Below are 15,673 nucleotides of genomic sequence, written 5' to 3' on the forward strand. Positions count from 1 at the left end.
ATTTATACTAATGTAGTTCGCCCCCACTTTAACTGCAATGGGTCAATGCTATGGTATCCTGGGAGTTATATTTATTTATTTAGGATATTTCTACCCTGCTTTTCTTTGCACTGAGGACCCAAGGTGGCTTATAGCATATCATCGGGAGACACGGTGCTCCAGGTAGGCTGTACCAAAACTGTTGTAGGTAGCTTCATAAGGCCTTTAGCCTTCTCTACCAAAGAGCGTTGATGCTTCAGCAACCTACAATTCCCATGACTTCATAGCACTGAGCCATGACAATGAAAGTGCACTGATTCTACTGTGTAAATGCATCTTAAGGGAGAGGACCAAATTGTGAATATCAGTCTGAATCTTGATGCTGTCCCAGCTACAAAATAATAGAATGTACTTACCAAGTTACTAGTCATTTGACAGCTCTACTCATCTTAGAACTAACAATAGCCCATAATGATGTTAGGCTATGTTAGTGGTCCCCAAGACAACATCTAATAGATCAAGGGATCGAGGGTTGTGGGGATGGTTCTTGCCAGGGGATTGTCTACTGGTGAGACAAAAACTCCCTAATATCAGTTGATTGTACCATGCTGATAAAGCTTCACCATGGATCTACCAATTATGCCCTAGTCGTCAAACTCCTTCAACCATCAGATCCTGAGACACATAGCCTTTCTAAAAAAAAATAGTAAAAAAAGGTAAAGGTTTCCCCTGACGTTAAGTGCAGTCATGACTGACTGGGTGTTGGTGCTCATCTCCATTTCTAAGCCGAAGAGCCAGCATTGTCCATAGACATCTTCAGGTCATGTGGCCAGCATGACTGCATGGAGTGCCGTTACCTTCCCGCCGGAGCGGTACCTATTGATCTACTCACATTTGCATGTTTTCGAACTGCTAGGTTGGCAGGAACTGGGGCTAACAGTGGGTACTCATTCTGCTCCCGGGATTTGAACCTGGGACCTTTTGGTCCGCAAGTTCAGCAGCTCAGCGCTTTAACACACTGTGCCACCAGGGTCCCCCTGGTATGCTAGTATGCTACCAATTATCCAGCATCCGTGTATGTCCTTCTGGATAACTACTATATTTCCTATCATCCTCAACCATTATAAGTGAACTAGTGCCGATAGGAGATATAACCCAGTAACTGCAGCTTCCCCATATGCACGCTTCATGAAAAATGTCCTAGCTCAGGACTGAGTAATATTTGGCCCTCTTGGGACTCCACCAACCCCACACAACTTGGGTAGTGGTTAAGGATAGATCTAGAGTTCAACTTCTTGAAAGTTAGTTTCCACACCTAGTAAAATAAGAAGATGTTGATAACTTTTGATGAACTGGTCCCTCTCTGTTTACTTTCTCATCCTTCTCCTTGCAGGTGAGACTGGTTCCTACTGTTTGTGTTTGATAGTAAGATGGTGTGTCAAGAAGCTGAAGTAAGAAGCATTTCTTCACAGACCAAGGTGATTTATAATACTACAAAATTGTCCATGTAGATGTTTGAGATAGAAACTCCTCTAGTTTTGATAATTCAATGTACCAAAACCTTGTCTCATGCACTCAATTATTAATAATATTGTGTATAAAATGACCTTCAGGCTATGTAAATAAACTGTATATGAAACATAAATGAAATTTGTGTTTAAACTTCTGTCCCATCTCCAAGATATCTCAATATATATTTGTAAATGTTTCAAAATCTGAAAACATTTGAAATGCAAAATATTTCTGGTCCAAAGCATTTTGGATAAGGGATGTCCAGCCTATATTGATTCACAAACCTAGCCTACATTCATATCCTCTCCCCTTCCAATTATCTTTATAAACTTATTGCAAAAAAACAGAATTAGGAAACAGAAATTCTTACTAGCTACTGCAAATCAGCCAAGGGTTTTGTGGCAACCCTTATCCTAATCTGCCCTGAGCTTCCCTAGCCTATGGATCTTGGCTGGAGGCAAATAATGAGTTGTTGAGGAGTTGTCAAGAGTTAATTAAGAGTCTTTGCATAAGAAAGCCATTGGTGCCTATGGTGTGTACTTTCACACCAATTTCCTAATGCATTTGTGTGTGTGTGTGTGTGTGTGTGTCCTAATTTTTGAAGTCTTTTCCGCTGGACATGGGGTTTTTAAAAGGCCTTCTCAAGCTATTGCATTTTGTCCAGCCTGTAACAATTCACCCTTCATCTTTTTTCCTGTTGTGATTCATCATTAGTGGAAGAAAGAAAAAAGATAGAATTGATGAGAAACCCCTGGATCTCACTAATTCATATATCTTGCTTCCTAATGATCATTTATACATGTTTCAGGATGGGGCACTTTCTGTCTAGCAGTGATCATGTAATAGAAAACAAGGGATGATTACAAGCAGAAGATTGCATTGCATAGATACTGCCCCTCACTTGGTAGCAATGGTAGAGTAAAATCTGGAAATACATGTAGTCAGTCACCAGGATGAGAGAAAGATAGAGAAAGGAATAAATGCCCATCATTTATTCTGACCACTAATTGGCAGGGGAAGAGGAAAAGAGGGGAGATAAAATAGGGCAAGGAGGTAGATTTGGACCTAGATATCTGGATGATTGCTGGAGGAATAGCAAAGGTCTCCAGCTTTCATCGTAACAGCACTTTTTAGCTCTGCAAACGAAACTTGGACTCCATCTTCTGTAGTAACTCTAGTTGTTAGTAGTAACTCTAGTAACTCTAGTTTTGTGTTTTAGATCTGCCCCTTCCAAGCAAGTTGGTCACCTTGAGGTTCAACAGGTAATGATCTACTATTTTCATTTGCCTCCAGTTAGGGGACTTTGGAGTTCTGATGAAAGACCACAGTCTGCCCTTTGTTGTAAAACAGTGGCTGATAGATTTTGGTTTTCTCGATGTCCCAGATCAACTCTCAGAAGTTTCACCCAACTTTGCCACTGTTTTAAAGACAATGTAAATGTATTATGCAATAAAATGATCCCACACAAAGGCTTTGAGAAAGCATATGTTGCCTGCCTAATGAGAAGGGATCATTGTCAACGTGCCAAAAAAGGGTCTGGTTGTCTTCCTTTGCATCCAGACAGGCTATAGGAATTGGTTGTGCTGATTGAGGACGAATACTCCAGGAAATATATGCATCAGAAAGAATTTATTAACATTAAACGATGACATAGCTACAAACAACAACAACAGGAGATGAAGGAGACCAGTCAAGAAGCTCTTCAGAAATGCTGTTTTGAAATGGACAGGTGAGGATTGATCTTTTCCAAAGAAGAGAAGAGGGAGTGACATCCAAGAAGACATTCATGCAATTGTAGCTGGCAGCCACAAAGGTCTTTAGAGCTCATGCTTGCAGATGTAGGCATTGCGTCTCTGGCACCGAGCATCATTCCACAGAGTAAAACCTGAAATGCAGAAGACATGTCAAAACGTTATTTTTCCTCCCTCTTGCCTGTTTGTCTCAATGAGTCGAGACTTAAGCAAAGTGGGAGGAGTGGGTGGAGAATGGAAGCAATCCTGTTGTTATGTGCTTTTGTGTTCTTTCTGACTTATGGCAATTCTAAGGTGATCTATTATGAGGTTTTCTTGTCAGGATTTGTTCAGAAGGTATTTGCCTTTGTTTTTCTTTGAGGCTGAAAATGTTTGGTGTGCCCAAAATCATTTATGGCCAGCCACAGGTCTGAACTCTAGTCTCCAGAATCATAACTCTTTGCTGGCTCAGAAATCATGAACCACATTAAAAACTGTTTTTGTGTTATTTTATATACAGTAGAGTCTTGCTTATCCAACATAAACGCGCCAGCAGAATGTTGGATAAGCGAAAATGTTGGATGATAAGGAGGGATTAAAGAAAAGCCTATTAAACATCAAATTACATTATGATTTTACAAATTAAGTACCAAAACATCATGTTGTATGAAAAATTGACAAAAAAAGCAGTTCAATACATGGTAACATTATGCAGTAATTACTGTATTTATGAATTTAGCACCAAAACATCACAATGTATTGAAAACACTGACTACAAAAACACAGACTACTAAAAGGCAGACTGCGTAGGATAATACAGAATGTTGGATAAGCGACGGTTGGATAAGCGAGACTCTACTGTACTCATTTTTCTTTTAGTATTTTCGTCAATGTTTCACTTATTCTCCCAAATCTGAGCCTGACAATTTCCCTATAAGAATATTACAGAAAAGAGGCCTAGTTTAACAGTTCTCATTTTCAGAAAAATAGATATATAAATTAATGCAGTTCAAATGCAATTACATATTCTGTATGCAGTTTGACTGCAGGCCAAAGCTCTGAATTGTAGCTGCAGTTGTTATATGATACTCCTAAGTAACTTGTCAACCTTCCCCAAAAACTGTCTGAGAAAAGCCTAACAGCTGAAGAGGTATGCCATGGCTGGGCTTATATGGAGCATCCAATGTGGGAACCTGGCCAAAGCCTTGCTAAGAAAAGTTGTACATTCATGGAGAACTAGGTGCCTTTGATGACATTTTTGATCCTTTCTTACCTGAGGAAAACACCAGTTCCACACAATGTTCACTATTGAGATAATTGTCTGGCTGGTGGGTCATCCAGGACTTGTAGTTGTAAGTTGACTCATCAGCCCACCTCCATCTCCCGGTCTGTGGAAATGAAACAGAACAGGATGCTTAAGGAAATGAAGACCCTTAGACAGCTTGGTCATTAAAATGGTTGAGTTGGGGTCATGGTGGGTCCTTGGCTAGAGCTACAAATTTGTGATCAAAACCAGGAATGGAGGAAGGGAGGGGCTTACCTGACGAACATCTTGGAGTCCAATCCAGACATGGCTTGGTTCTTGTTGGTAAGTGGAAATGTGTTCAGCCACCAGAAGGGTCTCTGCCTTGGTGAGGACAGAGGCAAGATGGGCCCCACGGCCGTAGCTCTGGCACTCAATCTGAGGAGGAAGAAAGGGGAAAGGGACTGTCATTTCCATCAATTGAATTAAGTTCCCCAGAAGATAGTGGGTTCTCCTTTGCTGGAACTTTTAAAATAGACTTTGGGTTAGAATTTCTTGATGGTGCTTTAGCAGATATGACAGGACAGTGGACTAGGTAGGCCTTGGGTTCCTTTGAATTTTGCAATTCCATAATTCTATTATTCTGCTTTCATTTTGACTCTATCTCCATGTTTCTGATGACCAAGCCACCTGTCTGAGGATCATGAAACTAACTTGTACATTGTATGGTATGTCAATTCTGTGATGGTGACAAAGGTTTCTTACCTCAGCCTCTTGCCATGTTAATTTATTATCAAAATAAGCATAGCAGTTCCCTTGGTTTTGCAGCCATTCCCTTGCACAGGTGTCAGCTTCGGCTGCTGGAGAAAAGGAGAATAAGGGCAAAAAAGAAAAAAAGAAAACAAGAAAAAAGGTAGGACAATTAGAGGAGAATATTACTTTTACCATGCTCTCCACAACCCAGCTTTCCCACAGGTAGCATGGATTTACATGCTGAAAAATCTATATGGATGACCTGGGGATCAAAATTTCTTCACTGTTTCCAAAACAGGATGATATTTTATTCCAGGTCATCCTGTTTTCCCCATAACAGAGATGTCAATATTTGTTCAGAAGCTCACCTCCCAAAAAGAAGATTCCAAGAAGACAAAGAGTGAGGTAAGTGAAGAGACCCATCTTTTGGTTGACCTTTGAGGAGGAAAAATAGGATAAATCCAAGAGGTATAATTAGTGGTTGTCAATCATCCAAACTGGTGAAGAAAGGAAGAAAACATCTTATTTCTGTGCTTCTTTGATTTCTAAAAACTGGGAAAATTAGAGGGAGCCTCAAATTTAAATTTATGGAGCTAGCTCATTACAGCAAAGACAGCAAACGAGATGTTCTGTTACCTTAAAGACTGACACATTTATTACGGTGTTAGGTTTCAAGGACAACAGAAGTGGGCTCCATTCCATGAAAGCTTATGCTGTAAGATATTTGTGACATTTTCAGAGTTGATGGTCAAGCTACAGTAGAGTCTCACTTATCCAACATTCGCTTATCCAACGTTCTGGATTATCCAACGCATTTTGTAGTCAATGTTTTCAATACATCATGATATTTTGGTGCTAAATTCGTAAATACAGTAATTACTACGTAGCATTACTGCATATTGAACTACGTTTTCTGCCAAATTTGTTGTATAACATGATGTTTTGGTGCTTAATTTGTAAAATCATAAGCTAATTTGATGTTTAACAGGCTTCTCCTTAATCTCTCCTTGTTATCCAACATATTCGCTTATCCAACGTTCTGCCGGCCCGTTTATGTTGGATAAGTGAGACTCTACTGTATATATAGCTGCCCTCAAATGATTTCTCTTACTATTTGAGATTTCATAAGTGAGTAATCTTCCTCAATTTGGTACCCTTATTGCTGAATTGGATTACATCTCCCAGATTTCCCTAGCCAGCAATAGAAAGTAGGGGATTCTAGAACTTCCAGCCCAAAACTTATAGAAGGAACTAAGAGGGAGAGATACATTAAAACCTATAAACACCTTGACCTGAATTCTATTGATAGTCCCAACTAGAACATAACAATTGCATTAATTATTGAAGGTGAGTCAACATATTGATTTAATGACCGTACTTTAGCTAAACAACAAATAGAAGTGAGGCCTCTCTGATGAACAACGTCCTTCCTTCCTAGATATTGCTATTCAACCCATCAATTCACTGGAAATCAAATTTCTGCCTGTCCACTGATGGATCAGCTAAAGTTTTCAATTCTGAATTCCACATCAGTTCTCTAACAGGTCAATAACAGCTTGTTTAGTGATAATATTGTAAACTATGGTTCCTGTTTTGTAAATGTAAAGGTTTCCACCTGTTACATTTACAGCTTGTCTTTGTTGATTAGCTCTTTTCTCATTTCTATCTTAAAGCCTCTAGAAATAGTTTCCCATAGTCTAATCTACAGCCTGGAAGAGCCTGAAACACACACGCAATATCTTTTCAGCCACTCACCTTTCGTCGATGTTCTCCTGAGCAGACCGTTGTAGTGGACAGTTGAGCCGGGAGCTTCTTGACTGGTGATCTCTCCCTTTCTGGACGACTGTTATATAGTCCTTGGGTGGACATGCTGCAATCCAAAATGAACAGAATGCTTCAAGGAAATCCTGGTCCAACATTTTCAAGATTTGCATAAACTTGGACCAAGCTAGTAGAAAGCAGCTCACATGCTGCAGGTCACCTATACTGCAGAAAGGGCAACATATTGCCCTGAGGTAGGGAAATATATATGTAAAAAAATTAGCATTTCAAAACTTTGCAAGAAGACGGGGAGAATCTTAATTTATTATTATTTTAAAGGCATACGCTCATTCTCTTAACCCCTTGGGTTTGAAAGTTTAGGGGACTGTTTGATACTTGCTCAGACATTAACTATCCATTACAGCTACACTGCACTGTCTCAGATCCATCCCTTGGTCCTTTGCCACTACACAGTTATCACAATTTGATTCCTCTTTAACTGCCATGGCTACATCCTCTGGAAGCCTGAGATTTTCAGTTTCACAAGGTATCTAGATTTCACTTCTAGAGGGCAATAATGCACCCCAAACTACACATCCTGGAGTTCCATAGGATGAAGCCATGGAAGTAAAAGTGGAATTAAAGTTTTATAAATACGTAATGTGAGCAGCTTTTGATGCCTTTCTCTCACCCTCTGCCAGCAGATGCAGTTGGCTTTCATGTCAGTGGGGAGCTGAATTCACTATAAGTTTCAACCAATACTTTCAAGGTTGCCAATCCTTGTCCCCCAAATAGATTTAAAATAGGTAACGCTTTTGTGTTTACCTATGAAACACGGCAGATTTTCAGTTTTGCTAGTGCTAGGATGATACTTTTTCCCTTCAACATTGTTGAGGAAATGGAAGGTATAACAGATATGGAAATAGAAAATGTTCACCGGACAGAGTTAGGGATCACTATTTGAAAGCAAATGATGCCCTGTTGATACATGGCAACCGACATGCAGACATATCCGAATTTTTCTGAATTGCTGACAATGTGTAATAAAATCCCATCAAAATATGTAGTCATTTGCCAGCCCATTTCCATGTATCCCCCTAAATCCTGGGATTGAAGACTCAAGACAACAGTAAGGACTTAATCAGACCACATCTTTATGAGCAAGACTCCTAAAATAACAATTGTAGAGGTAATATATGCATTTTGTGGTGTGTTTTTCCCTAATGCACATGTATGGTTGAAAAGTCAATTGTAAAATACAGAGACATCTAGTTTTACAGAATAATGAAAATGAATTTTGGTTTCTGTTTCAATGGGAAAGCATGGCATTAGGTGTATTAACTTCAAAATATGAACCAGTTGAATTTTTCCTTCATTCATAGCCCAAAATCTCCTTAATAATAAACCATTTTACTTATTCTCTTTCCACTCTATCCATTGCCAAGATTTTTCATTGACCATTGATATGACCAAATATTTGCACGTACCTCTTCTGAGTTTTGAAACAACTATGTAGACATTATTATGTCCTGAACAACACTTTGTGAGTGCATTTTTCAACAAGCGTCAAAGGAGTCCACCCCAGGCTTAAAGATTTCCTTGTGGCCTAAAAGAGAGACGGAAAGGGGGAGAAGGCAAGTTACACGGATCCAAGAATTTGCATAGACATCTAGATTTTTGACAACTCATCCTTCAGACTCTCTGGCTAAATTTAACTTCTTTGCCATTGGTTCATGCCATGGGGAGCCCATCCAGGCTTATAGGCAGGCAACATGGAAGGGGGATAAGGCAACGTACTCCATGGCATCCCCTTCCAACCTCAGCTTCACTGCATTGATATGGAAAGTGAGGAATAATGCTCTGAAAGAGTTTAAGTGAATGAACCTGTCATCCGTGGTTTGATCAAGAATGATAATTGTGTAGACCAGAGGTGTACAACTGTAGGTTGCATGTGCCCCTAGCATCATTTTTGTGGGTCCCAGGACTTCCAGAGCTAATATCTAGGGTACTTGGAGAGGACTTTTTGTTATGTTCAGGGGCAGGGGGACCTTTGTTTAAAACTGGAGAAGGCCTCTCCTGGCCCTCAATGCCCGAATGAAGGCTGAAAACATGGGGAAAATACCTCCTCTTTTTGTATATTATAGTGGGGTGATGTAAATGAGAGTGTGGCCTCTCAAGGCCTCCAAAGGGGTTACTGTGGTTCCCTAGCTTCACACAATTATCTATTCTTGGTATGGATTGAGAATAAAACTACATATATAATTGGTGTGGTTGACATTGCCAGCATTGAAACCAAAATTTCCTAACTTGGCTTTGAGGATTTGCTAAATTTATCTCTTTCTCTCGTTGATTCTAACTCTCCTATACATCCATGGCATGAAATGATGGACCAGTATAATGTAGTGGTTATAGAGCTAGAGACAAAATTTGGAGTTCCAGTTTCTAGTATTGGGGATATCCAATTTCTAATCTACACTGAGATATAGTATTCATTGGTTGACCTTGATTCAGTCACCCACCTTAACCTGATTCAACTCATAGGCTAAAACATGGAGGAGAGAAATAAACATCACTTCTGTTATATAGTTTTTTAAAGGAAAGGTGCCATCTAACTAGATAATCATAAATATATGGGAACTCTAGATTCACTTCCTTTCTTCTTCACTTGGGTAGCCTGTTATTTTGGATAGCTGACTAGTACCCAAGCAATTTTTAAAATTTAAATATTCTGATTTATTCCTGTTATGTCAGACTCTGTGTTTATTAATACTGAATACCTAAAATGGTCACTTTTTCATATAAGAAACATCTGATAACTGTAATTTTGTGAACAGGGAGACTTTTGTTATTTTGATTACCATGGAAAAAGTTGTGAGCTAACAACGTGATGTAGTTGGAGAGCTGGACTACAACTCTGAAGACCAAAATGTAAATGCCTGAACAGCCATGGAAACCCACTAGGTGACTGCAGATGTTATACTCTCCCAGCCTTGTATAATAGTGATTGTGTTGATGATATTCACCTATCTTCCTCCTAGTCAATAAGATAGTGCTGATATTACATGGCATATCGCGTCTAATACTTGATAGTATGTTAAATCATCCTACGATGCTCTGCCTTTGTGCGTCAGTATTTTCGCCATTTTGGTGTGGAAGGAATACACTTCATATTGGTCATAGACCTTATCCTTATGAATAATCTGTGACAGAGGCCAACACCTTGGGGTTTGTGACACAGTCCTGTTGTGCGGCATTGCCAAAACCTGCTACCCATGTTATTTCGTCATATTCACCTGAGGCCTATATAACAACCTCTAGTAGAGTAGGAGACCATCTGAAAAGAACCAGACTCTACCCCAGCATATCTTCTAACAACAGAGAAATACTCAGGTGAGGATTTTTCAGTATCTATTTTGCCACTTTAAGATTCTGTTATTATATATTATGCTTATGAGGTTGCCTTATACAGAGTCAGGTAATTGGCCTGTCAACCCCAGCGTTATCACTAGCCCTACTTGGGATTGATCCTAGGACCTTCTGCTTTCAAGACATGTGCATTATGATTGAGTGATGTTCCCTCCTTGATCGTGGTGATCACTCCTCCTATTTATGATGTCCAGAATAGCACCACCCCTGATCCAAAGGGGAGGGATCTAGCAGAGTAGCATAATTCTCAAGCTTTCCAGAAATGTGAAGATTCTTTGCAATGGATGAGGATATTATAAAATCTTTGAAAGAAGACAAATCAATGTGGTGGTCAGGAAAGCTGGGCTAATGCTAAAAATTAAAATGGGAAGTTGGGAGAGAGGAGGAATCAAATGGAGGATACTGAAGAAAGGCAGTTTATGCTTCAACAACCTTGTTCTCCTCTTCTTTGTCTTCTTCCTCCTACCCTTCTGTACTATGACTGTTACCAGTGTGACTAATGTTGGTAGTGATAGGAAAACAAACAGGATTAGTAGAAACAGACATTGTTAACATCATTGTCTCCTTGGGCCAGAGTGTCATTTGGACAGATGACGGAGCCTCCGGGGCCTAGGGGATAAAAGCCTTGTGACTTAAAGGTTGGGTTGCTGACCTGAAGGCTGCCAGGTTCGAATCCCACCCGGGGAGAGTGCGGATGAGCTCCCTCTATCAGCTCCAGCTCCATGCGGGGACATGAGAGAAGCTTCCCACAAGGATGGTAAAACATCAAAACATCCGGGCGTCCCCTGGGCAACGTCCTTGCAGACGGCCAATTCTCTCACTCCAGAAGCAACTCAGGTTGCTCCTGACATGAAAAAAAAATTGGACAGATAAGGATTCAGATGTTAGAAATTTACCATTCAGATCCAGTTGTTATAACCCTCAACTGTTGATATATTACTGTTTTTTTAAACTGTAGCAATCTGTCTGTAAAATGGGAATAATGAGGATCTTTTGTTGATGTTAAATGCCATCAAGTTAACTTCAACTTGAGCTATTTTCAATATGTTGAGTTCTAGCTCAGGTGCATTAATGACACTTGAGGTCTGTGAGAAGAATACATCAAATGGGATATTCTCTAGTGAGCTCTTGGTGACTGTGTAGCCTCAGACACAAGGGAAAGTAAAATGATTTAAAGAAGGTGCTAATTCATCCTGGAAATAACTTCTATGGAAAAAAAGGAGTCTGATTTATGGTCATGCTAGCTGGGGAGTTTTTGGAATTGTTATACAACAAAATAATTCTCCCATATACAGTATTTCTCCCCACTGAAGGGTTTTATTTTTGCAGATTAGACTATTTGAGGAATTGATTAATATGATCTCTGTTGAGATTTCTAGATCCGGCTGTTGACTATAGACTTGTGTTGGACGACCTGAAGATTTCTAGAGAGGGGTTATCTGAAGTTTAAAAAACAGCACTTTTAAATCTTCTTTATTTTTGCACTTGCATGGGTGTCCTGCTCACCCAACCCCAAAAAATATAAAAGGCTAGCTGTACTGCAAACTTGAATTACTATTTGACTGTCCTTGACATCCACTCTTTGTTTCATGTACTCTCTTGTACCTTACTGCATTTTGTATTCTTTTAGGCAGACCAAAGAATGGGATCTTTAGCTTACTTGTTTGCCTTCCTGCTCAGTTTCCTGATTTCAGGCCCCTTCGAGGGAGGTGAGTTTCTCCTCAATTGTTGAAGAGATATATTTCAGCAGGTTATAGTTATAGGCTTAGTTAGATAGTTACAACTACAATAGACCAGTTGATTCAGTGGAACTTGCATAAATGTTGGATTTTCAAATCCCCCGTGTTTCAATATGGTTGGGACTCCAGCATGGATTGAAATCACCTTGGGCTGAGAGCAGCCTTTTCATATCTAAAATATGTTTGATCTATTTTGGGTCTGCATATAAGAGTAATGAATCCTACCAAGATATTTTGGCTTATAGGAAAATATTCTCCTCCAAAGTATTTATTTTACCAAGTAGCAGGAACCTGGGAGAGAGGTGTAGTGGTTTCCGTGTTGGACTATGACTCTGAAGACCACAGGAAAAATTTGAACAAATCATACTCTCTCAACCTCAGAGCAAGGCAAAACTGATCTCCATGGAAAGCTCATGGAAGCCTCCTTAGGGTTGTCATAAGTTGGAAATGACTTGAAGAACCACAGGAAATGGGAATTTGAGGATAGCTTTATAAACTGAGGTCACAATCCAATGTAGTGCCTGAAGTTGTATTGGAATTGTTAACTCCTTTTCCCTGAAGCCCTCCATGGAAACATATTTCAGAGGGGATTCCAGGCTTCAAGAGCTGGGTTTTGTGTTACATGGATGTTGGAAAGGGAGAGAAGACAATGCCCCAAACACCAAATTTTACTCTCACGTGAGCAGAAGATCATAGCTGAATAGACTCCTAGGGCCCCTTCTACGCAGTTGAATAAAATCCCACATTATCTGCTTTGAACTGGAATATATGGCTGTGTGGACTCAGATATCTCAGTTCAAAGGAGATATTGTGGGATTTTCTGCCGATATTCTGGGTTATATGGCTGAGTGGAATGGCCATAGGTTTCCATTGGAAAGCAGCACGCAGAATCTTGCCAGTAAAATAGAAAGGCTTGGGACAGCTCTGCACGCTATTTAGATCTCTCTCTCCATCTTTTCTTTCCTTCCCTCCTCTCTTTTGAGCAGTTAAGGCAGATACGTGTGCCAGGGAGTGGCTGCAGTACCAGGGCAACTGCTATGGATATTTTGAGCAGAAGATGACATGGGAAGAAGCAGAGGTAAGACGTCAGAAGATTATGGATCTAACTTGGATCATCACTAGGTATACAGTTGGCCTTCCCTATCCATGGGTTCTGCAATGACACATTCAACCAATCATAGCTCAAAATTATTCAGAAAAATATGCAAAAAGCAAAACTTGATTTTGCTGTACATGTCTAGGAATATATTGTTTTAGCTTCCCACCATCTTATGGATCTTCAGGATCTTTCCAGCATTCATTTGAGTTGCTGACCATTTTATATAAGGGCACCATTTTACTACACCATTGTATGTAAAGGGACTTTAACATCCATGGATTTTGGTACCCATGGGAGATGCTGGAGCTAAATCCCAGTGGATACCAAAGGTTCAGGGTACCTCCCAACTTGTCAAACTTCAAAATGAACCATGTTTCTCCTACATACATCTCTGCTCCTCCTGACATGATAAGTGACCCAAGGAAGCCAAACTGGAGTCTGACTCTACTACTGAGCAGGCAGAATAGACTGCTTCAGTCAGCTCATTTAGGGAGTCATAAATAGACAGTAAACTGGATAATTAATTTTTAAGTAGCAGTATCATATTTTATCTCCTGCCAACCTAGCAGCTCGAAAACATGCCAATGTGAGTAGATCAATAGGTACCGCTCCAGCGGGAAGGTAACGGCGCTCCATGCAGTCATGCCGGCCACATGACCTTGGAGGTGTCTACGGACAATGCCGGCTCTTTGGCTTAGAAATGGAGATGAGCACCAACCCCCAGAGTCAGACATGAAAGGGGAAAACCTTTACCTTTTATCATATTTTATCTTTATTGCCAAGCTTTAAATGCTTTTTAAACTGTTCTAACATTTTTTTCAACATTAGCTACTTTGCCTCAGGTAGCAAAATGTCAAGGGCTAGTCTTGCGAAGTTGAAGTATGGCCAGAGATCTCAATCTTAGTGAGAGAATAATTTGTCTCCAGCTCAGGAGCCATTCCAGAATCAAGAATCTAGGTAGAATCCCATTGGCCATTTGGGTCAGCTGATTCCTCCTGGATTGACATTGGCCATACAATCCTTTGGCTAGCTATCTACCATGGAAGGGAACATGACATTGAAAACCTTTATTTTTCTGTGCTTTTGTAGATTGACTGCCAGAGCTACCACCGCGGAGCACATCTTGCCTCCATTCTCACTGTCTCTGAGGCTCTTGTAGCTGCCAATCATATCGCTGCTTACCAGATTGAGCCCAGCAACGTATGGATTGGACTGCATGACATCCGACATGTAAGTGTGTAAATACTGCCATTATGTACCTGCTCAGCCAAAGTCACCAATAAAACCACAGGTCTGCAATGAAGAAACAACAACCAATATTGGAGACTGTTTGTAGTGTATTTTTGCCTGCTGGATTTGAAAAGCACTATGATAATGCCATGGAAGCTGTACTTTTACAAGGTCACCAAAATATAGATCTCAGGAATCCAAGGCACTGAGCCATGGTAGTTACAGTTTTGTCAAATTATATTAATTTTACAGTATGGAGGCATTCTTGGGCCCTTCCAGACAGACCCTATATCCCAGGATCTGATCCCAGGTTTTCTGCTTTAAACTGGATTATATGTGTCCGGATTGCCAGATAATCTAGGATAAACAGAAAACCTGGAATCGGATCCTGGGACATCAATTGTATGTCACTCTGTCTTGATGTAGGCAAATCCCCATCGATTCAGTGGATCTACGTGAGTTAGGACTACCAATAACGTTCAGGCTTGTGTATGTGTAGATTCAAAATATCTCAAAGGCGAAACACCATTCTTGGACCCCTTTCACATCACACAATACTATGGTTCTGCTTTAACTGTCATAGCTACATCCTATGGAATCCAGTGTTCATAGTTTAGGGTGAGGCACTAGAAATTACTATGAATTCTAAATATGTTATCCTATATTGTAACTCTCAGGAACCTATACAGCCATGGCAGATAAGTGGAATCATAATGCAATCATTATGTGATGTGAAAGGGCTCCTGGAAGCTTCCAGGACTTGCAATCCACCTTTGATTTCAGAAAAAAAATGTGATCAGGGGTGACATACAGCTTTAGGACAGATGCGCCCACCCCTGATAAAAGTCCACTAAGGATTACACTTCTCATCCTCCACTTGCAGGATGGCATCCATCACTTTCTTCTCATGATGGTGCAACTATTAACCAGTGGTCTCGTGTTCCTTTGTCTTGGTCTCCTGCTGCTCTCTCTTTACCTCTGGTGCAAAGATGGAAGATTTGCATTTCGGCTTCACTTCACTCCCCATTTCCTGTCACTTGGCCTCCAGCTCCTTGCTTTGATCCTCAAGCTGCTGCTGTGCACTTTCATTCTTCTGGGTGTTGCTTCGCTCTACGTTCAGGTCTGTGCTTTTCTTGTTGGGCTAAAGGCTTTCTTTCAAGAAGTCATCATTTCCCACTCTGTATCTCATGGTTCTTCCTCC

At 40.3% G+C, this 15,673-nt stretch overlaps 1 protein-coding gene across 1 annotated transcript; it reads right to left on the reverse strand.

Annotated features, from left to right (window-relative positions):
* Window positions 1-2,779: 2,779 nt before the first annotated feature.
* On the reverse strand, window positions 2,780-5,940 carry LOC100551685 (C-type lectin BpLec-like). Its single transcript, XM_016995361.2, has 5 exons — window positions 5,586-5,940; window positions 5,230-5,321; window positions 4,762-4,902; window positions 4,495-4,609; window positions 2,780-3,376 (listed from the first exon to the last, which is right to left on the reverse strand). Exons 1-5 carry the CDS (start codon window positions 5,638-5,640, stop codon window positions 3,309-3,311), a joined length of 471 nt encoding a protein of 156 aa, XP_016850850.2. The 5' UTR covers window positions 5,641-5,940; the 3' UTR covers window positions 2,780-3,308.
* Window positions 5,941-15,673: the final 9,733 nt, after the last annotated feature.

This window comes from Anolis carolinensis, chromosome 6, assembly GCF_035594765.1.
Source record: "Anolis carolinensis isolate JA03-04 chromosome 6, rAnoCar3.1.pri, whole genome shotgun sequence".
NCBI classification, from domain to species: Eukaryota; Metazoa; Chordata; class Lepidosauria; order Squamata; family Dactyloidae; genus Anolis; species Anolis carolinensis.